Source organism: Neophocaena asiaeorientalis, unplaced genomic scaffold (assembly GCF_003031525.2).
Source record: "Neophocaena asiaeorientalis asiaeorientalis breed wild unplaced genomic scaffold, Neophocaena_asiaeorientalis_V1.1 scaffold1, whole genome shotgun sequence".
NCBI classification, from domain to species: Eukaryota; Metazoa; Chordata; class Mammalia; order Artiodactyla; family Phocoenidae; genus Neophocaena; species Neophocaena asiaeorientalis.
In genome coordinates, this window is record NW_020171981.1 from 407,501 (window position 1) to 434,673 (window position 27,173).

Here is a 27,173-nt window from a genome sequence, read left to right on the forward strand (position 1 = left end):
CGTGCAGATGCCCCAAGTGATGAAAGGCTGGTCATCAGGGTCAGAACAGGAGCCAGGCAAGGTACCCAGTGGTGCAGGGGTCAGAGGTAGAGCTGAGAAGGGATCCGGTGCCCATAGGTTTTCCCTGAAGTCATCTTCCTCCCTACTGGATGAAGGGAGGAAGCTGGCTGACACCAACCAGGCTGGCTCTCCCTAGTCAGTCACCTACAGACCCTGGCAACCAAAAGTGACAGGCTTGTGCTTTGACGGTGGTGGTGACAGGCTTGTGGCCTCCCTGCCACCCCTCAGGCAGCCCAGGACCTGGCGTGTGACTGTGCATTCTCTGCCCATCAGTCCTGTGTCCCCTCTGTTCATGAAGGTCTGGCCTGTATGTTGCTCACTTTGTTCACGTCCAGAGCTTTATAAAAGATAAATTGGTTCGTGGAAGGAAAAGTGTGTCCCCAGGCTAAAAGGCAGCAAAAGGAGAAAAGTCTTAGTTCACCCAAAGCTCCTGTGTACTCTTCAGCCTCCACAGAGTTGCAGGAACTTTCTTGGGCTGCTTCATCTGCTTGCTGAGCCCGGCCAGCCCCAATCCTTTGCCCTTTTGATCCTGAAGATTTAGGCCACTATGTATTGACTACTTCCCTGCAATCTTGCACCAGAAGTGGAAGGCTCTGGCCTTTGAAATAACTGGAGACCACCTGAATCCCCAATTATGGTGCCCCAGATATGGGCCCATTTTGGCCCTGCTTACAGTCTAGACTTTGGATTTGGTCTCCTGATTTGATTGTCCTAGACTCCAGCTGCCTGACCAGGGCTCTCCCGGACTGGCTTTCTGTCACTGCTCTGCCTGCAGAAAGATTAAAGGCACTTGGGCTGACTCTATTGCTTGTCCAGAGCTTGGTGGTGAGGGTGGTGGCCACAGGCCTGCTGCTGTGACGACCAAGAGAACACTCTGATGTGGAAAAGTGAACCTGATGGAATGGTCACCATACAGGGAGGGGTGGGAGGGAACTGGGACATGGAGTGTCAGATAGAGGGCAAGGCAGTATTTGTGGACCTTTTTGTCCTGGAAAGGAACGTCTCAGGTGGGTCAACCTCACCCATGTTCTCCAATACTGGGCGGGAGGACGAAAAGCTAGGGGAGGCCGTTTGCTTACAGTTGAAGGTGTAGGAGGTAGAGGAAGACCCTGTCAGAACGATGGAGAAAGAACAGGCACCCACCTCCCCCAGTTCTCCAAGGCTTCCAAGAGACCAGTGACTTGATTTATAGCCAGTGCTTTATTAAACATAAATAGTCTCAAAAGAGGAGAAGTACATGTGTCTCCTGGCCATGTACTTGTATGTTTACAAGAAAGAGGTACGAGGTCCCTGATCTGTGCTCTGAGGGGGTGGTCAGGCAGGTGGGGCCTGGGCCAACCAGTAAGGCAGATGAGGGTCCCCATCCTGAGGACTCACTGCTCCTGGGTGCCCCAGGAGATGTAGTCGGGCCGCGTGGCTGCATGGTACTCATCAATGAGCTCCTGCACGACCTCCCTGGACGTGTCCAGCTCGTCAAAGTTCTCCTTGAAGATGTCCTCCTTGCGGAACTGCTCCAGGAAGGCCTCCCGCTTCCGCAGCTTGTCGTACTGGCGACAGGTCCGCTCGAAGAGCTTGGGGTGTGCAGAAAGCAGGGGTCACAAAGAACCTCAGCGAACAACAGGGCTCAGAGAGCCAGGGAACCAAGGCTGGGCTGTCTCCACAGTAAAAAAGCCAGAAGCAGGGGCAGCAGGGGTGCGGCACAACCAGGACAATACTTATGTGCCAACTGTGAGACTCACCGAGGAGATGCTGGTGTGGTTGGCCATCATGAGCCCGCTGACCCTGTGGGCAGAAGGCAGGTAGGGCGACTTCCTGGACAGGGCCACCTGGATGCTGGCTGGGCCCCAGGGGATGAAGTTGGCCAACTTCCGTTCCCGGATCCTCTGCAGGCTCTTGTGGACCTGGGGTGGGCACAGGAGTGGTGGTGGTAGCCTCTCCTCTACCCCTGTGGGCTCTGGGGGTAGAACGAAGGGGCCTCACCTACCTGGGTGGGGTCCACCTCCCCCTGGATGATGTTGAGGATGGCGATGTAGCAGTGGTTGGTCTGGCGGTCCCGGCCCGTGGACACCATCACGTTCTTGGGCTGCAGGAGCCTCCTCATGACATCCAGGACCGTGGTCTTCCTCACGCTGGCCACCTGAGGGGACAGTGGCCACAGGGCACAGTCGAGAAACGCGTGGACAGAGAGCAGTAGGCCACACACGTCCCCGTCAGACTCGGGGTAGTTTGGCCTCTGTGGGGAGTGTCCTTAGATTCTGGCCCACGCCGAGCCTCTGCTGTGGGGTCAGGGATCTCAGTCCTCCCGAGCTCAGCAAACTCACGCCCTCGTGCAGGAGCATCAGCGGACCCCGCGCAGCCCGGGCCCTGCAGGGAGCCACAGGCAGAGGCGAGAGGAGCGCAAGTCAGCCAGGAGGTCGCCCAGCCTGTGCCAGTCCCTGAGCGCAGGGCCTCTGGGGGCCGCACGGGGCGGCTCCGGGTGCAGCAGGGAAAGAGAAAGGCAAGTCAGGGCCTGCTGGGCCTGCGGGCTGCTCTTACCGACTGGTCCGTGGTGAGGGGTGTGTAGCCGGTCATGAGGAAGTGGAGCCGTGGTGTGGGAATGAGCGAGGCGATGAGGCCGATGAGGTCGTTGTTCATGTAGCCGGGGTAGCGCAGGGTGGTGGTGCTGGCCGACATGATGGTGGACACCTGGGGACAGGGGTGCTGTGTCAAGCGCCTTGTCCTGCGAGGCCTCCCTTCCCCAGACGGCACTCCGGCGAGGCGGGGTTCCAGTCCAAAGGAGTCTAGGAGTGAGGGCTCACCAGCTGGTTGATCTGAGAGAAGGATGGGTTCTGGATGTGCAGGCGGTCTGTGGCGATCCGGTTCAGGGCTGTGTTGTCCAGCACCACCTGGGGGGACCGAAGAGGGTGGCAGATTTATGGGGCCAGAAAGGACAGGAGCTCTGCCTGATTCTGGGCTCTGAAGCTTAATTTCCTTGGCGCCAGAAAGACCCATCCAAAAGGGACTTGAACAGGACTGGGGCACAGGAAGGTCCCAAATGGACATTTAAAAATGCATGAAAATGATAAAATAGGAAGGTTGGGAGTGGAGAAGGGAGAATCCAGGACTCACCACACAGTCTGCGTTCTGGGTCAGCCTCTTGAGCGTGAGCAGTGAGTTGTAGGGCTGGACCACCACATCGCTCATCTCGTCCTGATTGGGGAACACCGAGTATGTCTGCACCAACTTTTTGGGGTACCTAGTGGTGTTTGAGAGAGGATGGTCAAGGGCAACAGACTGGAGGCTTGGTAAACTTGGGGTTTCCAATGACTGTCAGGGTGGGGAAATTTGGGTGGGGTCACAGAACAGCAGAGAAGGGAGACTTGACTTTTGGAAGTCTGTAACCCAAAAGCGGGGAAGGGTAGAGAGACATCTTAGGACCTAGGGTTCTAATTCCAAACCGGCCATACTCCTTGAATTTTAATCTAAGGCTGAGATGCTAGACTCCATTTCCAACCACTGGGAGTGTGATTGGGTTCTTGGTCATTGTACCTTGTCTTTCCTCAATACAGGAGGGAATAGAAGGGCCCTTTCCTGCTCCAGGAAATAGGAAGGTTTATCTGGAGGGCCTCCCAGTCACCTGGGAAACCAAATCCTCCCAGCCCCTCAAAACACAGACTTACCTGTCGTTGAGCCGTTCTAACAGGTAGGAGCCCAGGCCAGAGCCTGTTCCCCCAGCGATGGAGTGACACAGCACGAAGCCCTGTATGGGGAAGGGGCCGACAGTGTCTACATATCTAGTGGCAGGATTTCAAACTGGACCCATCTCATAATTTCTTGGACTCCTATCTTCCCAGGCCCTCTCCTCCACTTCCCTCCCCGCCACACATATGCAGCTTAGGAGATTCTGCCTTGTTTCCAGCAAGGCCCTGTGGCTTCTGACCAATGCAAAGGGTACATGGGAAGGTCTCGTACCTAACAGGTGGCTTCTAAAGGGTGTTGCTGAGCCTTCCCCATGTTGGCTCCCACCAGCATTCCTGAGACACTCACCTCTAGACTGTCACTGCCATCTGCCTCCCGGTCTATGATGTCAAAAATGTCCTCATGGATCTTCTCTCCCTGTACAGACATGGGGGGTGTCAGAGTGGGACAGGACTAAGGGACAAGGACTCTGACCTCAGAAGAGCCACCCTCGATTCTCCTTATAGCACCTAAAGGTCCTTTTTAGGAGCACAGTGGTCCTGCTTTTTATTTGCACTGAGAGGTAGTACAGCCTAGCGGTTACAAGCAGGCCCTCTACATCCAGACTGCCTGGGTTCCTATATTAGCTCTAGTTCTAGTTGGCTGGGTGACTCTGGGCAGGTTACTTCATCTATACCTCAGTTTCCTCATCTGTATAATGAAGGTACTAATACAGGTCCACAGTTCCTTATCTAAAATTCTTGGGGCCAGTTACGTTTTGGAATTCAAGTATTTCAGATCTAGGAAGGCAACATAGAATGTATAATACGTACCAAGTAAAATGCCAGTGGGGGTCTGAGGGGTGCTAATCAAATACATTAATATTTCTGCAATGGAAGTTATGAGTAGTGACAATAAGTTGCAAAGAAACTATAAAATAACTTGTCTCCATTGAGATTTGGTTTTGCTGCTAAATGAGTTGTTATAAATCGTCTTTTGGTTTCAGAGGGTTTTTTTAATTCTGGAAACCCACAGAGCCTGTGGACCTGTAGAACCTACCTATAGGGTTGTTGGGAGGTTTAAATAAGTTAATATACGTAAAGCACTTAGTATGGCCTGGCACACAGCACTAGCTAGTACAGTTTCTTAACAATATTACAGAGTTGGCTTAGAACTCCCCTCAGCCATGTCTCTCTCTCTACTGTCACACATCCTCCATCTGGTTCATCTCTCTCTAGGAAGTCATAGGGCCTGTCCCCACACGGGAATGGAGTTGTTCTGCCAGGGAACAGCAAATGACCTGGGAGAATCCGCTGGCCCAGTTGTTGCCAGCTCCTCCTCCATGTTCTGACAGGTAGATGTTCTCTGGGTTGTAGAGCTTGGCATAGGGGGAATTGAGGATGGAATGGATCACCCGCGGCTCCAGGTCCAGCAGCACCGCCCTGGGGATGTAGTGTTCATCGTCCGCCTGTCAAGGGGAGTCCAGGATCGGGCCCAATAAGCTCGGGCCCACCCACTCCTCCAGTCCTCCCAACTCTGGCTCCTGCCTGCCCTCCCTCTTCAAGCCAGCCGCCCTGGCTCCTCTGCCCAGCGGGTTTCCAGTACCAAGCCACTGCCCTTCCCTTCAGGCCCCCTGGGCCACTGCCGGCCCGGGCCAAGTCGCTGGGGGCACCTGGTAGAAAAAGACGTCCTTGCGGTCAGTGCCTTCGGTGGCGAACTCCTCCACGATGCCCTCGGGGCTGATACCATGCTCGGCGCACAGCTGTTTCCAGAACTCGAACCCAACTGCGGGGAGGGGCGGGCGGGGGAGAAAGAAGATATCTAGGTCTGGGCAGGTTCCAGCTAGGAGCGGGGACTGAGCGCCTGGGTCCAGGGATAGGAATTCAAGCTTCGGGAGTCTCCCGTGTCAGAGGAAAGGGCTGTATGTCAGCGACTGAGCAGGGGACAGCCCCTCGGGGTTGGGCAACTGGACACTGGGTCAGGTATGTCCTGCCTTTCGGAGAACTACGATTCTGGGAAGGGCCGATGGAGTCCAGGATCCCACAGCGAGATCCCATAGAACCTAAGGAACCTGGCTAGTGGAGGGGCCGGAGGTTCGCTCACTCTGATTGCCGCACTGGCCCAGCTGTAGGGTGATGATCTCCCTCGGCATCGCTCCTCAGGCACCTGCGTTGCAGCCGCTCCCGCCAGCCCAGCCGCGGCTCGCTAGCCCGCTAGCCGGACGACGCAGGCGCCAAACAACTCGCTCCGCCCACGAACATTCTTCGCTCCAATGAGAACTGAGTTCTGCCGACCGCACTTCCTTAATCACTTGGTTTCAGTCTTGCAGACTGCGCGTGCGCGGCTCCTGATTGGGGCGCCGGGGACGTACTTTGACGCAGCGTTCTTCCCTCTGGGTGGACAGGAGTTAGACCCTACGCGCAGGCGCACTGTGGAGGGACGCGGCCTTCCCGCCGAATCTTGCACCTGCGCAGTTGGTGTTATTGTGACTGTCGAGCCGTGGCCCCGGATGTTGTGGCTGCCGGGGGGAGATGGCGGAGGCTGAGGGGGTGGCCGTGGCCCCAGGCCCAGCTTCGGGGCAGACTTTCAGGGGCCGCCGCAGTATGTCAGGCTCCTGGGAGCGTGACCAGCAGGTTGAGGCGGCGCAGCGGGCCCTGGTGGAGGTGCTGGGGCCTTACGAGCCTCTGCTGAGCCGGGTGCAGGCAGCCCTGGTGTGGGAGCGGCCAGCCAGGAGCGCCCTGTGGTGCCTGGGGCTGAACGCGGCTTTCTGGTGAGAGAACTGGATCCTCGGAAACCCTCCGAGGCGCGAATTCGTCAGGTTTCTCTAAGGCTCTATCTCTCGCCCCCCTTATTTTCTTCGCTGCATTGGCTCCTTCCTATACCTGCCTAATTTTGCCTCACCTTCCACTGCTTCCCGCCTGCGGCTTTGGCACCGCAGTTCTCCCCAGGGCCTTCCAGTTGTTTCCCGTGCTTTACCTGCTCCCGCACCCTCGCCCCGCACATCTGGCAGGAGCTTCTAGTAACATCTTGAGCCGCTCGCAGTGAGCGAGGGCGCCTCATTTTAGCCAGGGGAAGCTGTGTCCCGTTAAGGCCATCACCTCCCTTCTCTTGTCTGCTCAACAGTGGTTTGAAGACTGTCTCCAGGGATTTTACTAATTATTGTTGGGGTAGATGCGTGAGGCGTGAGCTCTTGAAAAGGTATACATAGGTGTGATAAGAAAACAAACTTGAGCGATCTGAATTAGCATGTTAGATAGATATCCTTTCGCCCACTCGGGAAGTTTGCGAAGTCTGAGCGTCCGTGAGAGCCTCCATAGCTGCAACTTGAAAGAAAATTGTAAGCTTTTAAAGAACAGTTATGAAATAGTGATTGTGAGATTTCAGCCGTTTCAAAGTCACGTATGACGGCAAGTCTTCCCTGTTACAGGGAATTAGAGAGGCATCCTTAGCCATGGTTTATAGCCAGGGAAATTGAGGGTGTCTAATAGTGTGTGTATTTTCCTGAGCTGGAAAAGTGGGGCTACAAGTATGCTTTAAGAATCTGTCTGTGTCATGCTCTGTGAAAATGGAACTGCTGCTTCTCTGAGTTGTCATCACCTAAAGTGGACTTAGGTCTTCCTAAGATCTGCCAAGCAGAGTTTGGATTTATTAATAACTAGGGAAGTATTATTGATCAGATTCCAAGGGAACTGAAGTGTAGGGTGGCTTCTACAGCTGAGTGAAATAAAGCTGTTCTGGATAAGTCTGAAACAGAACAAAGTGTGTGTTTCCAAAACAAAATTACTTTTGCTAAAAATACATTTCCTCTTGAAATTCTTGGTTTTAAAACCAAAACATTTATTATCCTTTGTCTGAAAGAAGACTTTCAGTGAGCTGGAGCAAAATGAATAATTCCAAGTTCATTGACAGGAAGACACACTGGTGCTTATTACATTAATCCTCTCACAGTTTGAAGGAGACTCAGGTTAGAGGTGTCACAGCAGTTGTTGCTTCTAGAGTCTTGAGCAAACTTGATGATAAACTTCTACAGCATTCTTCTTTCATTCATTTATTTTTAAATTATTTTGTGTCCCTCATGACTTTTTTAAAGAGGGTTCTTTTTTTCCTTAATTTATTTATTTTTGGCTGCTTTGGGTCTTCGTTGCTGGGTGTGGGCGTTCTCTAGTTGTGGCGAGGGGGGGCTACTCTTCGTTGTGTTGTGCGGGCTTCTCATTGCGGTGGCTTCTCTTGTTGCAGAGCATGGGCTCTAGGCGCACAGGCTTCAGTAGTTGTGGCTCGTGGGCTCTAGAGCGCAGGCTTAGTAGTTGTGGCGCACGGGCTTAGTTACTCCGTGGCATGTGGGATCTTCCCGGACCAGGGCTCGAACCCGTGTCCCCTGCCCCTCTTCATTTATATATATATATTTTTTTGCGGTACGCGAGCCTCTCACTGTTGTGGCCTCTCCTGTTACGGAGCACAGGCTCTGGATGCACAGGCTCCGGACGCGCAGGCTCAGCGGCCATGGCTCACGGGCCCAGCTGCTCCGCGGCATGTGGGATCTTCCCGGACGGGGGCACGAACCCGTGTCCCCTGCATCGGCAGGCGGACTCTCAACCACTGCGCCACCAGTGAAGCCCCTTCATTTATTTTTGATAGTGTTTCTTCCTTGATCCCCAGGTGCCTACTTCTCTCCTTGGCTGTCTGTCAAAAACCTTAACTGTAGCACCTCATTCTGGAGCATTTTCCAAAATGACCTTTTCTTCTTTTCCTCTCACCTCCCCATCCCAACCTCTAACCCCAGACCGTTTAGTCAGAACTTCATTTCCTACATTGGGTTTGTACTCCCAGGAAAAAGTTGATCATAAACCAATTTGTGTCAGAGTGTGACTGATATATAAAAACTTTATCAGGATTTAAATGAATCCTGAGAAACCAAGGGTTTATTAATGCAGATAGATCAGTAGCATGTATGTTGTTATTTTTGAGGAGAGGGCTTTCCACATCCGCCTTGCCTGAGAGAGATTTTCAAAGTAGAATATGGGGTTGAGGTCTGCACATAAGGAGCCGCTCTGACTGAGACACATCTTTAAATGTTAGTTATCTTTAATTTATTGGCTCCCAATAGTATATACTTAAGTTTACTAATATGCTGTGTTTAGAATCTAACTCAGATCCCCTTTACCTACTCTGAGTCTCTTAAAGCATCAGTGTGATTGGTCTTTATCTCTGGCATTTCCTGGTAGCTTGCCTGTTGTGTATCCAGAATGCAGTTACTCGTGTTACGTTCCCATCAGGCTCTAAGTAGCTGAGGGAGAGATGTAGCAAAATGAGGGTGTGACTCTTGAGAATGAAAGAGCAATTGGGTATGCCATTTTTGGAGAGGACTCATACCTGTGAAGGGTACAAAATGACTGACCCCAGAGGCTAGGGTCGTTTTAGCATTGGAATTCACAGGATTGTTTGTTTTAGGATATGAGCTTCCTTGGAAGGTAGCGTGAGGTTCAAAATAAAAGTTAGACTTCACATTCCAGTAGCATCAAATTGAATGTGGGTGTTGAAGTTTTGCCTAGGAGTGTTGAAGAGTAACTGCTTTGTTCTCACTTTATTTAAAAAAGCAATTTAGGAAACACAGGTGGATCCATTAGCTCAGGTCAGAGAAAAATCAAATCTGAAACATTTTACTTTTCTTGCATTATTTGTTTTGAATAATGATATGTCATTAACTGAGGTGTTTTATGCATTTTGAGGTATTAGAAGACTGGATAGGAATACAAACAAATCATCAGAATTCAGGTAGGTAGCTCTTAACTTTCAGTGTTCTGTCTTCTCATTTGAGGTTTTTCCATACCTGTGAATGTGCCCTCTTACATATTAATAAAAAACAACATAAAAGATAGGGATAGATGTAGATGCCTTGCTCCTATAGTATTTCAAGGCTTTCACTCTTATTTTCAGGTTCTAGAAAAATTATAGTGATCATATTAGAGGTCTTCCAGCCTATATTGCTTCTGGTCACTTACATGTTATTTTCTCTAGTGTAATAACAGAAATGTCAGGCCTTCCTTATCAATAGCCTATATTTTCATTAGCCTCAGCACCACCTGTAAATGAATGATTTGGGGGAAGAATATGAGTCAGCAAGAGTCTGTCGTGACAGGATCAGAAAAGAAGAGTTTCAGTAACTTTTTAGTTTGACTCACAAGGTAAGGGGAGGACAAAGGAGCCCTGGAAATGTGTGTGAACTCTAAGCCTTCTCACCGCCTCCTATGAAGTACATATGGTTCAAGGAGGGCTAGATGACTGCTGAGCTCCTTTTCAGTTTTTAGCAGTCTGTGATTCTAGATGGTCTTTAAATTAGGAATATTGATTTAGAGCAATCCACAAGCTGTTTTTTTGTTAAGATCTCTGTTGGGATCTGCTTTTACAGTCACTAGTCTGAGTTAACCAATCCCCCCCGTGTCCCCCCCCCCACAAAAAAATGACCGGAGAAGTGATTAAAGGTATACCGCAATGCTGATCTAAAAGGTTAGAATTTGAGGGATTTCCCTGGTGGTCCAGTGGTTAAGACTCAGTGCTCCCAATGTAGGGGGCCGGGATTTGATCCCTGGTCAGCGAACTACATCCCGCATGCCGCAGCTAAGAGCCCACATGCTGCAACTAAAAGATCCCGCATGCAGCAACTAAAGATCCTGTGTGCCACAACTAAGACCAGACGCAGCCAAATAAATAAATATTTTTTAAAAGTTAGAATTTGAGTAAAAAGTAATAGTGAGAGATAGGGGATGGAAGGGAGGGCCTATTTAAGTAGAAACATTTGTTCTGTGAAAAAAAAAATCTACACGTCAAATTTCAGATGAAATCTATTGAGCAAATGTTTCTGATGATAGTTTTGGAGGGTTCTTGTTGCTTTTGATAGCAAGGAAGACTCCCAGAGATGCCTTGGCTTACTTTTTTTTTTTTTTGCCTCTCTTTTGCCATCGGTTTTTATCTCTTCTGATTATAAGGTTGGGTGCTTTCTTTTTTTTTTTTGAATTTTATTTAATTTATTTTTTTATAGGTTGGGTGTTTTCTGTCCATTAACATAAGGTAGGTCATTTGCAGCTAGCTGGTTTCATTTCTGGTTTTGTGCAAGCAACAACTATCTACATGATATTGGTTGGGTTAATTTTTTTTCATTCTGACTTACCAGTGACTGGCTCATTAAGCAGACAGCCACAAGTGCTGTACAATAGTGGGCTTTCTGTCCCTATAGGATGGGATGCTTTGTTCGAAGTGCCACTGAGAGAAGCTTACTCCATAATAACAAAGGAACCCAGAAATAGTATCTTCTTTGATTGAAAATAGACTTGGGATCTTTCTTTTGTTTATGATTATAACAAACTTTAATTTATCTGTACTAATGATGAGGATCCATGGTATATTTGACCTCAGAAAAATTGTTTATTTTTGAAATTTCTCATGATTTTTCTGGACACCAGATTGTTTTTCCAAGGAGTATTCTATTTAGACTGATAATTAATTGGATTTTAGCCCATAATAAAGGGGATGGACGGTTTATAAAAAGACAAAAAAACTCAAATAATAATAAATCCATGGATATATAAATTTTTACGTATTAGTAATAAAAAATTCTAATATAAGTGGCAGTGAGTTACTAATTTCTGCCTATTAGGTTTTTAAAAATGATAGTATTTAATTCCGGGCACAATATGGAAAAACTGGTTTATTGTTGATAGGAACATAAATTCAACAGACTTTCTGGAAAGTAATTTAGCAACATGTATTAAGATACTTAAAAAGTTATTACCTTTTCAGGGGCTGGGAGAAATGGGGAGTGATTGCTAATGGGCATGGGTTTCTTTTAGGGGTGATCAAAATGTTCTAAATTAGATAATGGTGATAGTCACACAACTCTGAATATACTAAAAAACATTGAATTAGTTTGAAAGGATACATTTTATGGTATGCAAACTGTATCTCAATAATACTGTTACAAAAAAAAAGTTAATGCTTTTTGACCTAGTACTTCTATTTAAAGTGGTTAATCATAAATAAGGTCAAAGATTTATGCTCAGTGATATTAGTTCAGCTTTATTACATCAAAAATTGGAAACATCTCAGTTCAATTAGGGAAAGGTTTAGAAAACTAATTGTAGGGGCTTCCCTGGTGGCGCAGTGGTTAAGAATCCTCCTGCCAATGCAGGAGACAGGGGTTTGAGCCCTGGTCTGGGAAGATCCAACATGCCGCAGAGCAACTAAGCCTGTGCGCCACTACTACTGAGCCTGCGCTCTAGAGCCCACGAGCCACAACTACTGAGCCTGCCTGCCACAACTACTGAAGCCTGCGCGCCTAGAGCCTGTGCTCCACAACAAGAGAAGCCACTGCAATGAGAAGCCCACGTACCGCAACAAAGAGTAGCCCCTGCTCACCGCAACTAGAGAAGCCCGCGTGCATCAAGGAAGACCCAGTGCAGCCAAAAAAAAAAAAAAAAACCACCTAATTGTATCTGTGTATGATGTAATCATTTTCAAGTTGTGGTGCTTTTCTGGTGATGAAGGAAAACATGCCTATGTATTTTTAAATGAAGGAGGAGGTTTTTAAACCAGATATTCTATATACTTACATGGAGTTTTTATATTTGAATATTTTTTTAAATGAAGAACCTCTGTTGCCATTTTAGGGTATGTGTGTAGATAATAGGTTATTTTTTAAACTTTTTACTATGGAAAATTAAAAACATATACGTAAGCAGTCAGAATAATAGTATGTATTACAATTGTACCCAGCTTTAAAATTTTTCAATTCATGGCCAGTTTTGTGTCTTCCATACCCCAGTTCTTTTCTGCTTCCTTTCTTGTTTTGAGGGAAATCCTAGACGTCATGTCATTTAATCTCTTAAGTATTTCAGTATGTGACCCTGAAAAATAAAGATTTTTTTAAAAAATCACTACCATTATCACATGTAAAAAATTAATGGCTCCAGTCAGTGTTCAGATTTTCTCATAAATGTCACTTTGTTTTTTCAACAGTTCTTTGGGGTTAGCATCCAAATGCAGTCCACATATTGTGACCGATTGTTCTGTTTTTAGCATCTCTTTTACTCTGTTGCTTCCCTTTCAGTCTTTTTTCCTCTGCAATTTATCTGTTGAAGAAACCAGTTTGTCCTGTAAAGTGTCCTGCAGATTGAATTTTGCTGATTGCATCCCTGTGGCGTAACATGTTCCCCTGTGCTCCTCTGTGTATTTCCTGTAAATTGGTAGCTAAATCTAGAGTCTTGATCAGATTTAGTTTCAAAAAAAAAATTTTTTTTTATTGGCAAGACTGTTTCATACAGGTGATAGTGTACTAATTATTTTTATTTTCTTCCTTAATTAGTAATTATATTTTCTAAAATTTCTCCTGTAAACATGCTTGCCTTTAGAAATATGAAAAAATAAATATCATTAAGGAAAAGTCTATTGTGAGCCTACAATGGGTAGAAGGAGTAATGGGCTATGGGCAGTAACCAAATTAAATAAATCACATGTGAATATCCAGAGTTGACTGCATTTGTAGTTATCTTTGCTAAATTGGAAAGTTCTCATGCTGATTATAGTTGCTGAAAAATGTTTTGCATGTTGTCTTATCAAACTTGTACACATATCTGCATGTGAATTTTTTGGCCTGCGTGAATAGACGTTGCAGGACTAAACTAATCCAGAGGAATCCTCTCTTATTTTTCTTCATTCCTTACCTATACCAATCTCACAAGTACTTTATCTTCAATTTTGTCTTGTCCTTGTACATAGTTGCAGAGGTTTTTTTACAGGTCGGCTTCCAAGTTACCGCCATAAAATAAAAGTAATGTGACTTTAGTATATCCCAAACACATGCATCTGAGATTGATATTTCCTTTTTGTTTAAGAATTTAGTATTGAGGGCTGAAGGAAAGGAGCACACACTTATCCATATTCTTTTATATTTGATAGACCCCCTAAGGGAATTAATAATATTTGATATTAATTGTCTGGTTACCTGGGAGAGGTAACTCTAGTGGTTTGAGGTGGTCTTTCCATTAATTAAGATTTTATCTATATGGAAGAAGCTATTTTTCCAAGAATTGTTATTTTGCACCACACAGAAAAACTCTTCCTCCTCTTAAGTTTCTGCATTGGCTTGTTCAAGGAAAGGTTATCTTATATCTGGCTCTAAAATCGAATTATGGACCAGGATTAATCTGGTTCAAGAAAATGCGCACAGTTTCAGCCTTCATGATCCAGAAAATATACCCTTTGTAAAACTCTTTGCTGATTCAACTTTATCTGCAGGATAAAATCCAGTACCCTTTGTCATGAAAGGCCCTTCATGATCTGACTTCTGCCTCTCTCCCCATACTCATCCCCTCCCTCTGTTCTTTAAGTTCCAGTTCTATCATACTACTTGTAGTTCCCTAAATACGTCATTCCAGCTGGCTCTTCTCCCTATCTGAATGTCCTCTCTTTCCCCGCATCCTTTTGCCCTGTTGTCTAACCATTAATCTTTCAAATCCCAGCTTAGATGTCCTCTTTGTTACCGTTTCTGTCATGCTATATTACAAACACGTACTGACTTAAATACACTTGAGAGTATGGTCCATGTTTTACTCTTTTCTGTAATTGGCCTACTTACCACAAGGCCTCAGCATATAATAGGCAATTAATAAATGTTTGAACTGAGTTGAAGCATAGGTGGGGGCTCTAACAGGTTACTAAAATAGTCCAGCTCTTGGAGAAACACTATTTTTATTGCCATCATCTTTGGAAAACTGACCTTTCTTAGGAGAGCTTAGTATCCTTTCCCTACCCCAGTTTATATTTGTGTTAGTAATCATGATTTGGGAAGCAGAGATTGCAGACAGCCTGGATTGCCTCCCCAGAGAGCCCTTTCCAGTACTCCAGAGAAAACAGTCCAGCCACACATCCTACTGCTGGGACATGGAAGCAGCAGCACTGGGGAGCAGGATGCCCTCGAGCCCTTCTCCTTGGCCTTGTTAAATTTCCTTGTTTGTTGGGATGATGAACTGGCTTTGGAGAGAAGATTAATGGCCTGGGGCAGCTCTAGAGGCTTAAATCTATTAAACTACTTTCATTCTGTAATCTCATATATAATTACAGTATCCTTCAAGTGATGGAGTGGAAATATTGGAATAGGGTTGTCATTGATGACTGGATTTCTAAGTTCTTGGTTTCTTCCATCCCTCATTCTTTGTATAGTTTAAAAAATTATGTGACATAGATTCATGTTTATTGAAAACAGTGCAGAAACGTCTCGAGACCAAAATTAAAGTTCCTCTGACAATTCCTGCTTGCATATACGTATTCATAGATACAGATAAAGCTTTTTTTTTTTTTTAATGTAAGGATTATACTCTTAGTATGGTGTTCTGTGAATATGTCATTAGGTCATGTGTTGAGGAGAGAAGAGGTCATTTATAACCAACTCTTGGTCATCCTTACTCTTGTTTGATCAGTTGCTGTGATGATAGCTAACGACACTTCTACATTGTAAAACTGAATAGGACATACATTAGGCATATATTAGGTGCCTTGTATTTTCTTGTCTTTTTAGCAAGATCAACTATGATATTTTTTAAAAATTTTGTTAGTTGTTTTCTTGCTGCTTTTCTAGTTCTCTGTTCCTTTCCTTTTTTTAAATAAATTTATTTATTTATTTATTTATGGCTGTGTTGGGTCTTCGTTGCTGTGCCTGGGCTTTCTTTAGTTGCGGTGAGTGGGGGCTACTCTTCTTTGTGGTGTGCAGGCTTCTCATTGCGGTGGCTTCTCTTGTTGCGGAGCACGGGCTCTACGCGCGCAGGCTTCAGTAGTTGTGGCACGTGGGCTCAGTAGTGGTGGCGCACGCTTAGTTCCTCCGCAGCATGTGGGATCTTCCCAGGCCAGGTCTCGAACCTGTGTCCCCTGCATTGGCAGGCGGATTCTTAACCTCTGTGCCACCAGGGAAGCCCAACTATGATATTTCTATAAGTGATTAAGTATGTTGTTTCTAATACCTACAAATAATCTTGCATGATTTGTTATTTTTTAAAAAAATATTTATTTATTTGTCTGCATTGGGTCTTAGCTGCAGCATGTGGGATCTTCATTGAGGCATGAGGGGTCTTTCACTGCAGTGTGTGGGCTTCTCTGTAGTTGTGGCGTGTGCGTTTTTCTCTCTCTAGTTGAGGCGCGCGAGCTTAGTAGTTATGGTGCGCAGGCTTAGTTGCCCCCGCGGCAAGTGGGATCTTAGTTCCCCGACCAGGGATCAAACCTGTGTCACCTACATTGGAGGGTGGATTCTTTACCACTGGACCACCAGGAAAGTCTCCTGATTTGTTATTGTTAACATCACATATAGATGAGGAAACTGAGGCTTAAAGAGGTCAAGCTAATTTATTCAAGGTCATCAACTCACAGTGGCTGTTCGGAGAAACAAACTCAAGTCGGTCTAAGAGCCATGCCTGCTGAACCGCCTCTTGTGGTGCATTTGGCTTCCTTCAAGATCTTAGAACACTGTTTCTCAAACGATCTGCAGTGAAGGACTAGTGTTGTCGTTTTCCCCAGTCTATTTCTGAGCAATACTTTTGTAAAATACAGTATAAATGAGTTACTAGATATGTTTAAAATGCATACAAAATACAAGCCCAAATATACCCTTAGATTCAAAATTACTTGGTCAAATTGCTAAATTCTTACTTTCAATTTTTATACTTATTTCCTCACAGTCTGGTAATGTCACTGGACTACAGACACTGTACAGGGCATTGCCCTAAAGGCTTTAGAGTTGGATCATAGAAAGACTCATAAGAACTAGCTTTTTTTGAAAAAAAAATTTTATTGTGAAAGATTTTAAATATATAGAGGTAGAGAGAATAGCATAAATAATCTCAAGTACTCATCATCCAGCTTCAGCAATTATCAACTCATAGTCAATCTTGTTTCCTCTTCTTTCACACCCTTTCCCTTGCCAAACTATTGTTTTGACACAAATCCCAGATATCATTTCATTCATAAATATTTTAGTATGTATTTCTAAAAGATAAGGACTCTTTAAAAGCATAACTTCCGTAACATCATAGCCCCAAAATTACAATAATTCCTTAATATCTTCAGATGTACTGTCAGTGTTCAGATTTCCCAGATTTTTTGTAAATATCTCTTTATGGTTGATGCCTTCTAATAAGAACTAGCTCGTCCTTTATTCTCTTAATGTGATACAACTGTTGAGTTTTTGTATGTTGAACCACCCTTGCATTCCTGGAGTAAATCCCAGTAATTGGTCATGGTGTGTAGTCCTTTTAATATGCTGCTGAATGCGTTTTGAATATTTTATTGAGGATTTTTGCATCTATATTCATAGGTATCAATATACTTTAGTTTTCTTGTAGTGTTTTTGTCTGACTTTGGTACCACAGTAATGTTGCCCTCATTAAATGAATCAAGAAGTGTTCTCTCTTTTTCAATTTTTTGGGAAGAGTTTGAGAAGGGTTGGTGTTAATTCTGGAGAACTGGCTTTTAGATGTAGCTTCAGTGCTCACTTTCTGTGTGACCTTGACCAACTCGTTTTACTTTTTTGAGCCTTAGTTCCTTCCTCTGTAAAAGGATATCTAATTAAATTAGGTGCTCTTTAGTGCATGTCTGTCAGTTTGTTGCCCTGAACCAGGGTCTAATTTGGTAGAACGATGTTTGCTTTCATCAAAACAACTTGGTCAGTACAAGAATGAATTTCGGGAATTCCCTGGCCGTCCAGTGGTTAGGATTCTGCGTTTTTCCCTGATGAGGGCCCAGGTTCAATCCCTGGTCAGGGAACTAAGATCCCACAAGCCGTGCTGTGTGGCAAAAACAAAAACAAAGAATGAATTTCTCCTTGATATTAATAGAATCACAGGCTTGAAAGTTGAAATGGGCTTTAAGAGGTTATTTGGTTTAGTCCTCTGCCTTTACAGAAGCAAATTATTATCTCTGCACCATAGGTGAAATAGCTGAAGTCCAGAAAGTTTAAGTGATTTTTCCCAAGGTGTATAACTAACACTTAAGTCTGTTTACCGCAGGACCAGTGGTGCACATATGGTCTTTTCTGAAATTAGCTTAATTGGATAATGGTCTTCTGTTCTTCCTTCTCTTTAGGTTCTTTGCTCTGACATCCCTTCGTCTTGTGTTTTTACTTGCATTCAGCTCAATGATCATTGTGTGTATAGATCAATGGAAGAGCAAAATCTGGCCTGAAATAAAAGGTAAGTCTGGTAGCATTTAGAACAATCTGAACCGGAAATGGCTTTTCTGTCATTTTTACCTTAAGTTTTAGGGGGTTTGGGGAGAGTATGTGGAGCTGGGAATATCTTTTGAAGTCTGAATTATTTGCTTTAGGAGACGTTTGAAGGGCTAGTGCCCCATCTGTAGTTCCTTAGAGCTGAGTTCTGTCCTCCTCATTGTTTATTAAGCTTAGGAAATCTGTATCCGCCACCTGAGATATTCTTGCCCTCATAATTGGCCTGAGGAATAAATAGTCCTCAAGTTGTTAAAAAATAATTCTCCTCACTGGGTACTACATCATTACCAAGACAGTATCAATTTGCTTCTGGAATTTCTTTTAAATTGTTTATTTGCAAAGCACTAAGTTAGGTATTATGACTTAGATAAAGTCCTCTAAGATATGGTTCCTTTTATCCAAGATGATACATAACGTAAACATAAGAAAAGTTACAGAACAGCACCAGAGATGTCACAGTGCAGTATGTGATCAGTATGTTTGTCATGTATTTTGGCCCTAGCTCAAGCCTTGAATGAAACAAAAGATTTGGACAGGTAGAGAGATAAGTGGGTTTCTATGGGGGTCAGAGGCTTGATTAGTCTGAGGAACCAGAAGCTGCAAAGCATCTCCTGAGGGCAGGGAACTGATCATTTTCACAGGAGTGGAGAGGTCATTAAAGGGAGTGCTAGGAAATAAAGTGTGTTGGGATTAGATTTTATAAGGGCCTTTAAGTTAGGCTTAGAACCTTTATCCTATAGATAGTGGGTGGTCCCTGATAATTCTTTTATTAGAGCTATATGCTGAGAAGATATTAAAGATTAATTTGATAGCATTTTACCCAACCACATGGTAAGAGAAAAGGGCGAAGAAGGGAGACTCTGGCTGTATCTGTGTGAGAAGTAGTCAGAGAGGTGTCAGTGGAAACAAACGATGGGTGGCTTGGAGAGCTGTGAAGAAGGAAGACGCGTCAAACTGATAAATAGAGGTTAGGAGAGTAAGGGATAACAGCAGCTTTGGGATTTCAAAGGTAGGAGAGTAGCAGTGGCATTACAGTTAGATGTAGGCAACGTCAGGCAGGGCAGTTGGTTTGGGTGGGGAGTGAGAGAGAGGAAAATTGATGTAGGTCGGACATGGTAATTTTGAAGTGTTGGCAGAATATTCAAACCGGAGTATACAGCTTTTAAATACATTCCCATCCTATTTTGGAGAGACTTCAAGGAATCAGGTAGTTTACCCACCTGTCTTATGGCTAGTGAATGTCAAAAGACTTTACATCATTGATTGTAGTTAATGGGTCTCTTTAAAGAGAATAGGCAGGTTTCTAGAGTTGAAGTAGTCATATAATGCCTTCGTAACCTAGCACACATCGATGCGTACGCGCAACCCAGACACACTTGAGGGGTGGGATGGACCTTTTTTTATGTGCGCCTTGGCTCTGAACTGTAGTAATTAGAAGGGGCCCTAATGCTCCATTTGGATCCCCACCCCATCCCACCAGAGAAAAGAGCGGGCATCAGCCATCATTCCCTTGTCTGCAGCTCCCTAACTCTGGCAGTATAACATGGTGTCTCCTTTTTATCGTCTATTACTGTTTTCTTTTCCCCAAACCCATTAGAACTTGAGCTATCAGACCAACAGCCTAACATTTTCATGTTTAAGTTTTCCTTACCAACTAATGCTGGTGTTTGTTTTAATGTTGTAGTGCCAAGGCCCGACGCGTTAGACAATGAGAGGTATGGAACCCTAATTAAATCCCTTTTCGTTGCTCTGATTGATTCTCTTGTTGTAATATTCTGGTTATAGGTTGTTAACTCCATGTTCTAGATACAAAGTATAAGCTGAGAACCTAGTCTGTTGCAAATAATCATTTTAACAAATCCTCAAGTTCAGGAAGGAATATGTTAAGACGGCCAGTGTCCTGTGATATTCACAAAAGATGTTTCTGAGAAAGAAGCATTACAGTGCCCCATAACCTGACATAACCGAGGAATTGGCTGCATTATTCAGCTCTAGTATGAAAACTTAGAGGCAACTTACTTCATTTGTCTCCTGGCTTTTATACCAGGCCATTTAGTGTTTTCTGTAACCTCTGGCTGTTTCAAGTTCTTGGTCAGAAAACACAGTGGTTCCTGGCATCAGCAAGCCAAAGATTCCCCTTGTGGCTTACAGCTCCTGCTTTCATTTCTCAATTCATTCATCTCATATATTTGACCCAAAGAATTTTCTTTGCCATGGTTTATTTTGGTTTTGCTTTGTTTTCTCTCTCAGGGGCACATCCTTTGCCTCTCACCTCTGCAGCAGTGGTATCAGACTGTGCTTTACTTTTTTCCCTGCATTGCAATCACAGTGAATTGCAATGGTCTGAGCCCAGGAAAGATGTTTTTAAGCACAAAGGGCCTTATAGCTGGTGGCAGGTTTACACACGTGGATTGGGCTGCTTGCTCATAGGGTGGAGTTGTCAGAACAAGTCTGCCCTCCTAGTCCTTAAATTCCAGTTTCAACCTGGTGAGCCAAGAAGAAAGTCATGCTTTACCTCCAGAGCAACCAGGACTAGCCACTTCCCAGACCCTATTTAAACCGGAAGGATTGGCTGCCTTCACAGTGAGATGTGGGGGGAACCTTCAACACCCTCCTTTCACAGCTCCCCCTTCTCTCTCCCATAGCTGGGGCTTTGTGCACCCTCGGTTGCTCAGCGTGCCCGAGCTCTGCTACCACGTAGCTGAAGTCTGGGTTAGTGGGACCATTTTCATAAGGAACCTTTTGCTTTTCAAAAAGCAAAACCCAGGCAAGGTAAGACTCTTCCCTTTTTCACTCTCATTTCTGGCTCTCAGTTCAGTTCATGCTAAACTGAAACAGCCCTTTTACTACCTACCCTCCTTCAAGAAAGAAAAGACCATGGTGTTTGTCTAGACGAGGGACGTCATAGGAAGGGGCTTCTGACTAAGACTAAGGCAAGAGCTTGATGATTCCTTCTTTGGGTGCTTGCTACTTGGATTAGGCCATCTTCCTGCCCCAAGATGGGAAAGAAAGCTTGCTTGTGTGCATTCTGTGTCATTAAACATGTGGTAGGTGGTTGAGTTTTTTATTTTATTTTACTTTGACGTAAAAAGTCCACCACCAACACTTGTTTTCAGAGAGAACTTTTGGCTGAGTCCTATTCAAACCAATTTGCCAGCATGAAAGGTGCGGCCCTGTGGGGTTAGCCATGTGAGAAGAGTTTGAATAGAAGTGGACATCCTCCCTTTCCTCCCAAACAGAATCACCACTGGATGCAACAGTAGCTAGGTACATGTCATTCTGACATGTCCATGCTTTACTCAGAGGTCATAAAGAATCATTTCTATCACATCTCCATCTTAGCCGCCCCCCATGCCCAACCCAGTCCCCTGCCGTATAGCAGAAGCTTAATACTGTTTCCTAACGCCCCCAGTTCTGCTTGCTGAGCTGTGGGATACTGACCTTTTTGGCTGTCTTGGGCCGCTACATCCCTGGGCTCCTGCTCTCCTACTTAATTCGTAAGTATGGTATATACCTCCCCCACAAGCTTACCCTCCTCATAGCTTTTCCAGCCATAGCTAACTCTGGGTTTAGGGAGAGGACTTTTATATTTTGGTTCTCCAGGAAATGACCTTTTTATATTTTCATGTCCTGTTTCGTGTCATGAAAATATCTTTCTTCTTACCTGTATCAGGTTCCCCCCATATAAAGTCCTTTTCTTACCAAGTCAGCTTTAGAAACTGATGAGGGTCCACTAACATATATTGTGTTACCAGCTATAAAGGACTGTCTGTCCCTATTTCAGGAGGGAATTTTTAGAGTCAGTGTATTGTATAGCAGTAGAACATAACACTTGGGGGATCCTCTACTAGGTTCTGTTTACCCTGGAGCACTTTTTTTCCCCCTGGAGCACAGTTCTTTAAATTTAGTTGCTTCATATTGGCATGAACTCTGTCTGCTTGAGGCTGGAAGAACTGAGTAGTGATGGCCCTGGCCATTATATATCAGAAGCTCACATGATTTGTTGTGTATTTGCTGAGGCATTGTTACCGTTTGGCCTTATTTATGGCTCAGCAACACCCATATGCAAGTGACAGCACTGCCTGGTTCTGCCCTCGATGTGTCAGCATGTGCTCTGCTATGCACAGCCCTGTAGGTGACTGCGGAAGTCTCTGCCCTCCGGAACCTTCACATCTGTGAAGATGACCAGCAGAATTAGAATTTATTGTGTCCAAGCCCTAAGGACACGATAGCAGAGGGACAGTCAGGACTGTTTCATGCAGCCCTTTCTCCATTTTGCCACTCTTTCCCACTCCTCTCAGTTGTCACTGTCATGATGTGGCCCCTTGCTGTGTACCACCGACTGTGGGATCGAGTGTGTGTACGACTGAAGCCAGCTCTGCAGCGGCTGGACTTCAGTGTCCGTGGCTACATGATGTCCAAGCAGAGAGAGAGACAATGTAAGTGTCAAGGGGAAGCTTCCTTCCACTTGGACAATTTGGGGAGGAGAAGGAGAAGCCCGTAGGTCTGACATAATAGGTCCTTGAACATGGAGAAGTGGGATGTGGTTGGTATGTGGGGGGTTGGTGGTAAAAGTGACCTTCTATTCCAGGGAAATCTATGCAGGCTTACTAGTTTTTCCCGTTTGGAATTCTAGACGCTCCCATTTTAAACAAATAACGAGAAAAGTTCTCCCAAGTCAACTAAAAGACAGACAGTGAAGACATTCCCAGTGTTAGCTTCTTTTTATGAAGCACGTCCCATGTGCTGGCTGCTCTGCATACGTTGTCTTATTTAATGTTTATAACAACCTTGAGAAGAGGGTGGTATTATCTTTTTCTGGTTGAGTTTCTGGTTGAGGAAACTGAAGCTCACGGTTAGTAAATGGCAGAGCAGGTCTTTCAAACTCCTAAGCTCGGTCTCCATTCAGTACTGAACGCTGCCTTCCAAAAGTAATTTAAAACTGGCTTCAGAAGCCAGAAGTGTACTAGCCCAGGATCTTCCAACACACGAGTGACAGTCGTGCGAACTTTTCCCTCTCTTTTATGGTATGGTCAGGTTGGGTTTTCATTAAACCCTGGCCTTCTAAGAGCCCTGCACATGGGCACCAAGGCCCAGCTCCCCCTAACGCAGCCAGTTGAATAGTACCAGTCCTCAAAAGGCTGATTCAGCCCAGGTGGGGCATCTCCCTTTGCCCTCTCTGTGACAGTGCCCGCTTTACACATTGACATCTGGTCTGTCCCTAGCTGATCCTGAAAGTTGTTGACAAGCCTGGTAGTTGGTATCTGACCAGAACAAAAAGGGAGGGATGTTGGAAGAGAGGTCTTTCTCCTGTGTTATCAGCTTACCTTGCCACTTAGGCTCAGCAGCTCCTCCCTCAGGCATTGTTATGTAGGCTTAGGGGGTTCATTCTCGTGTTCTGATTTTATGCCTTTGAAATCCGAAGGGGACAGGGGTTTCCCCTCAAGGGAAGGTGTCAAGGCGTTTTTGCTCTTTCCACATAGTGCGCCGCAGAGGTCTACACCCAGAACGTGCTGGGGACAACCACAGTGACAGTGAAGAGGAGCTCGCTGCCTTCTGTCCTCAGGTATCTTGGGTGTGGGAGCTGCATCGCTGCCCAGTTTTTTTTAGCTCCTTTTTAACCATCTGGCACTCATGTTTAGACAGTAACCAGGTTTTCAAGCTCCCTGTGGGCTCTCCAGGGACCCAGCTTCTTGCCCTTTTCCAAGGACCTCACTGCCCCAAGAGCAGTGAGGAGAGAAGCTAGTTTTATATTGGGACTTTGTATGTAGAATCTCAGTTTGAGCATGATGACCAGCATACCCTCTTCCATGCCTCCTTTTAACCCCTGCCATCATGGCAGAACTTCTGCAACTGGCGTGATCATTTTTTAAACAGCCCAGCTTGCCTTAGGTCAGGCGATGTGTGTATCCTCCTGGCCACTTGTGAAAAGCATTCTCTGGATCAGTTATTTGCTTAAGAGTAAGTGGCTGGCTGACACCCAAGACTGCTTTCCTTCCTGTGCTCAAGACTGATGAAAAAGGGTGTTTTCCCTGGGGGAGCAGCCTAAAAGGGGTCAAGATTTTGACTCAGGTCCCCATGCATGCCTGGTTACACTGTTGGCCTTAAGGTAGCCTTTAGGGCCAGCTCACTGGTGAAGCTGTAACTAGGGAACTGCGCTCGTTTCTCATGGCACCATCTCTTCAGGCATGTTGGTCTTTTCTTTTCCTAAGCTGGATGATTCTACTGTTGCCAGGGAATTGGCCATCACAGACTCAGAGCACTCGGATGCCGAGGTCTCCTGTACAGACAACGGCACATTCAATCTTTCACGGGGCCAGACACCTCTCACAGAAGGCTCTGAAGGTAGAGGAACCTTGGGCCCAAGTTGCTATGGGCCCTGACTGTTGCCTCTCAGCTTCCCGGGCAGCGGGGATGCTGCCCCCGCTTTTCCTGTTTTCTGAGCTGTGGATCAGGTGGCAGAGCAGCTATAGGGGTATGGCTCCAGCCAGGTGGCACTGCTGCTCTCCTAGAAATCCTCAGTCCCTTAGTAGCCTCAGATTCTCGGCTTATGGGGGACATAGCAGAGGAAGAAAGGGGGAGTTCTCTGGCCGGTAGAGGTCACAGCAGTCTATAAGTGGAGGGGGAAAGCTGACCGGTGCCAGAAATCCAGGGTGGAAACATCTGGTTACTTGGAGATGACTTGGTGGGGCTAGGGCATAGGAAGGCCAGGCAGTTGCCATGTCTCAGACACTCCTCTGTTCTCCCAGACCTAGATGGTCACAGTGATCCAGAGGAATCCTTTGCCAGAGACCTTCCAGACTTTCCTTCCATTAATGTGGATCCTGCTGGCCTGGATGATGAGGACGATACCAGCATCGGGATGCCCAGCTTGATGTACCGTTCCCCACCAGGGGCCGAGGAGCCTCAGGGCCCCCCTGCCAGCCGGGACGAGGCTGCACTGCCGGAGCTTTTGCTTGGTGCCCTGCCTGCAGGATCCAACCTCACCAGCAACCTTGCTAGCCTGGTCTCCCAGGGCATGATCCAGCTGGCCCTGTCAGGGGCCTCCCAGCCAGGCCCTGCTGGCCTACCTCCCCGGAGAGCCACAAGAGGTGTCCTCCGGGCCCCCAGTTCAGACCTGGACACTGATGCTGAGGGGGATGACTTTGAACTTCTGGACCAGTCGGAGCTGAATCAGCTGGACCCTGCCAGTTCCAGGAGCCACTGAGGCAGAGACTCCCCTTGGGGGTCATTGTGGTTTAGGTTTTTTTTGCTCCCCATTCCACTTAAGGTGAAGGGGCAAGGGAAGAACCCAGGTCCCAGCCCCTGAATTATATATGTGTGCTCAGTAGCCTGGCAGATGAGCAGAGGCCTGATGAGAGAGGACACTCACTCCTCTGCCACCAGCTGGACACTGACTTCTGAGCTCAAGTCACTGATGTGAGAATGTGCTCCCCTGAGGGACACTTCTCTCCATCAGGATGGTGGTATTTCTGGGGAACAAAGTAGTCAGGGGTATTGGTTCCCTTTTGAGGGGATGCTGCTGTGTGCTTCTAAGTATGGGTGCTCAGAAGCCCTCAGTGATAGATCCCTTCCTTCCTTCCCCCCTTTATCATCTGCCGAGAGCTCCAAGTCAGGCAGCTGGGAGAGTTACACTGTCATCTTCCTCTTTTGCTAAGCCATGCTTTGATTTGCCTTTTTCTAAGAAAGCTTGTCCTTTGGTTCTGCAGAGCAGGCCTGTTCCCTCTGCCCCAGCCCATCCTCATTTCTTGAGGCCTAACCTCCAGTGCTCCAAAATATTGCTTGTGAAATTTACGAATGTGAACATGAGGTGGGGGTGGGCCTCTTCTACATTACTTTGGGCCATGGGGTCAGCTGGCTGGGAGGGTGAGTGCCTCGATATCTCATGGTCTCACTGAATCTTTTGGAGCTGCCTGGTTATTTTTGGTGCTGCTAACCCCTGGCTCCATTTGCCCATCAGCCTGAGCAGTGAGCAAAGCAATACCATACCATACCCATTTCCATGTTCCTGTTCCTTCCCCTGCTCCTCCTTTGGAGAAGCAATAGTCCCACATGGGCAATGTCAGAGTAGCACTTTACAAATGGCTCAGTGGCATTCATCCCAGGAGCCACCAGCTCTTCTTGCACCAGCTATTCTTACTCCTTGTTCAGCTCCTTTAATAATTTTGTTTTCAACTCCTTCCCAGTTTGGCAGGGCTTCTTTTAAGGATGAGCCCAGTTAGCAAGAATGTGTCTATAATCAGCAGAGACCCCAGTAAAGGGTATCTGTTTTACTGCCCCTGATAAAATCATGCGAGACAAAAACTTTAAAAGGTCATTAGTTCTAAACCTGTGCCTCCCCAATCAGAGCTCAAGCTGAACTCTTCTGTCCTCTTTCCCTCTGCATTAACCCTTTGCTGATCCTCAGGGACCACTCCCCCAACACCCCTGTAGCTGGGTGAGGGATGTTGGACAGAGCCCATTTTCACGTGCTGCAGGTGGGAGTGTGCTAACATGTTTGCTCTTGGTTGATGGACAAGGTAGAGGCCAAGGAGTGAAAACAGTCAACGGTGAGAAGGGAGAAGAGCTAGGTGTCTGATTCATAGTCACTTCCCTTTGTGGAAGGTTAGGATAACGGCCTCTCCCCACTTTAGTGTTCTCAAACAGACTTTGGATACCTTCTCTCTTCCCAGAGCCCAGATGTCTTACAAGTGAGCTCTGATGTGGAAAAAACAGGTGTGGGAAAGGAGTGGGACTTTGTGTGTTTGCATGAGTGTGTTTAGCTTCGGGCCTTGGGAATTGGCAAGAGGGAGGGAAGGAAGGAGAGCAAAATCTTTGGATGGTGTTTCTTGTACCTGCGGATCCTGCTCTGAATCTCCTTAGTCCTCCACTGTGAATTGGGATGGGGATGAGGGAGGGAGGGGTGCTGGGGAATAAATCTTGTATGAGAACAATCTTTTAAGAGACTGATGTTGAATGGTGCCTTATCCTTTGATAGGTCTTGTTAATCTGAGATGATATTAATTTGAGGAGGTGATAGCCTCAAAAGAGGAAGCCCATGTGTGAGGGACCCACCTGCCCATCCCTGTTTTTCCTTCTGTGATGGCCAGAACAATCACCATGGTGGGAGGCTACTTCCCCTCTCCAGGAGAGCCCAGATGTGAGCAGAACCGGCACTTTCGGCTGGCATCTAGCCTGCAGTTCCGTCATTTCTAAT

At 46.1% G+C, this 27,173-nt stretch overlaps 2 protein-coding genes across 3 annotated transcripts; one reads left to right on the top strand and one right to left on the bottom strand.

Annotated features, from left to right (window-relative positions):
- Positions 1–1,241: 1,241 nt before the first annotated feature.
- Positions 1,242–5,958, bottom strand: LOC112398722 (tubulin gamma-1 chain). 2 transcript variants are annotated; one of them, XM_024743424.1, is made up of 11 exons: positions 5,821–5,958; positions 5,390–5,502; positions 5,018–5,185; positions 4,087–4,155; positions 3,720–3,799; positions 3,169–3,295; positions 2,859–2,945; positions 2,596–2,745; positions 2,045–2,197; positions 1,800–1,961; positions 1,242–1,631 (listed from the first exon to the last, which is right to left on the bottom strand). In XM_024743424.1, exons 1-11 carry the CDS (start codon positions 5,867–5,869, stop codon positions 1,434–1,436), a joined length of 1,356 nt encoding a protein of 451 aa, XP_024599192.1. In that variant the 5' UTR covers positions 5,870–5,958; the 3' UTR covers positions 1,242–1,433. The 2 variants fall into 2 exon arrangements, with proteins under 2 accessions (XP_024599192.1, XP_024599202.1); XM_024743434.1 differs by having other exon boundaries at positions 5,018–5,159; positions 5,821–5,937.
- Positions 5,959–6,192: 234 nt separating this feature from the next.
- Positions 6,193–26,889, top strand: RETREG3 (reticulophagy regulator family member 3). Its single transcript, XM_024743309.1, has 9 exons — positions 6,193–6,487; positions 17,836–17,942; positions 19,662–19,692; positions 20,623–20,749; positions 21,390–21,474; positions 22,279–22,416; positions 23,461–23,543; positions 24,190–24,322; positions 24,727–26,889. Exons 1-9 carry the CDS (start codon positions 6,249–6,251, stop codon positions 25,182–25,184), a joined length of 1,401 nt encoding a protein of 466 aa, XP_024599077.1. The 5' UTR covers positions 6,193–6,248; the 3' UTR covers positions 25,185–26,889.
- Positions 26,890–27,173: the final 284 nt, after the last annotated feature.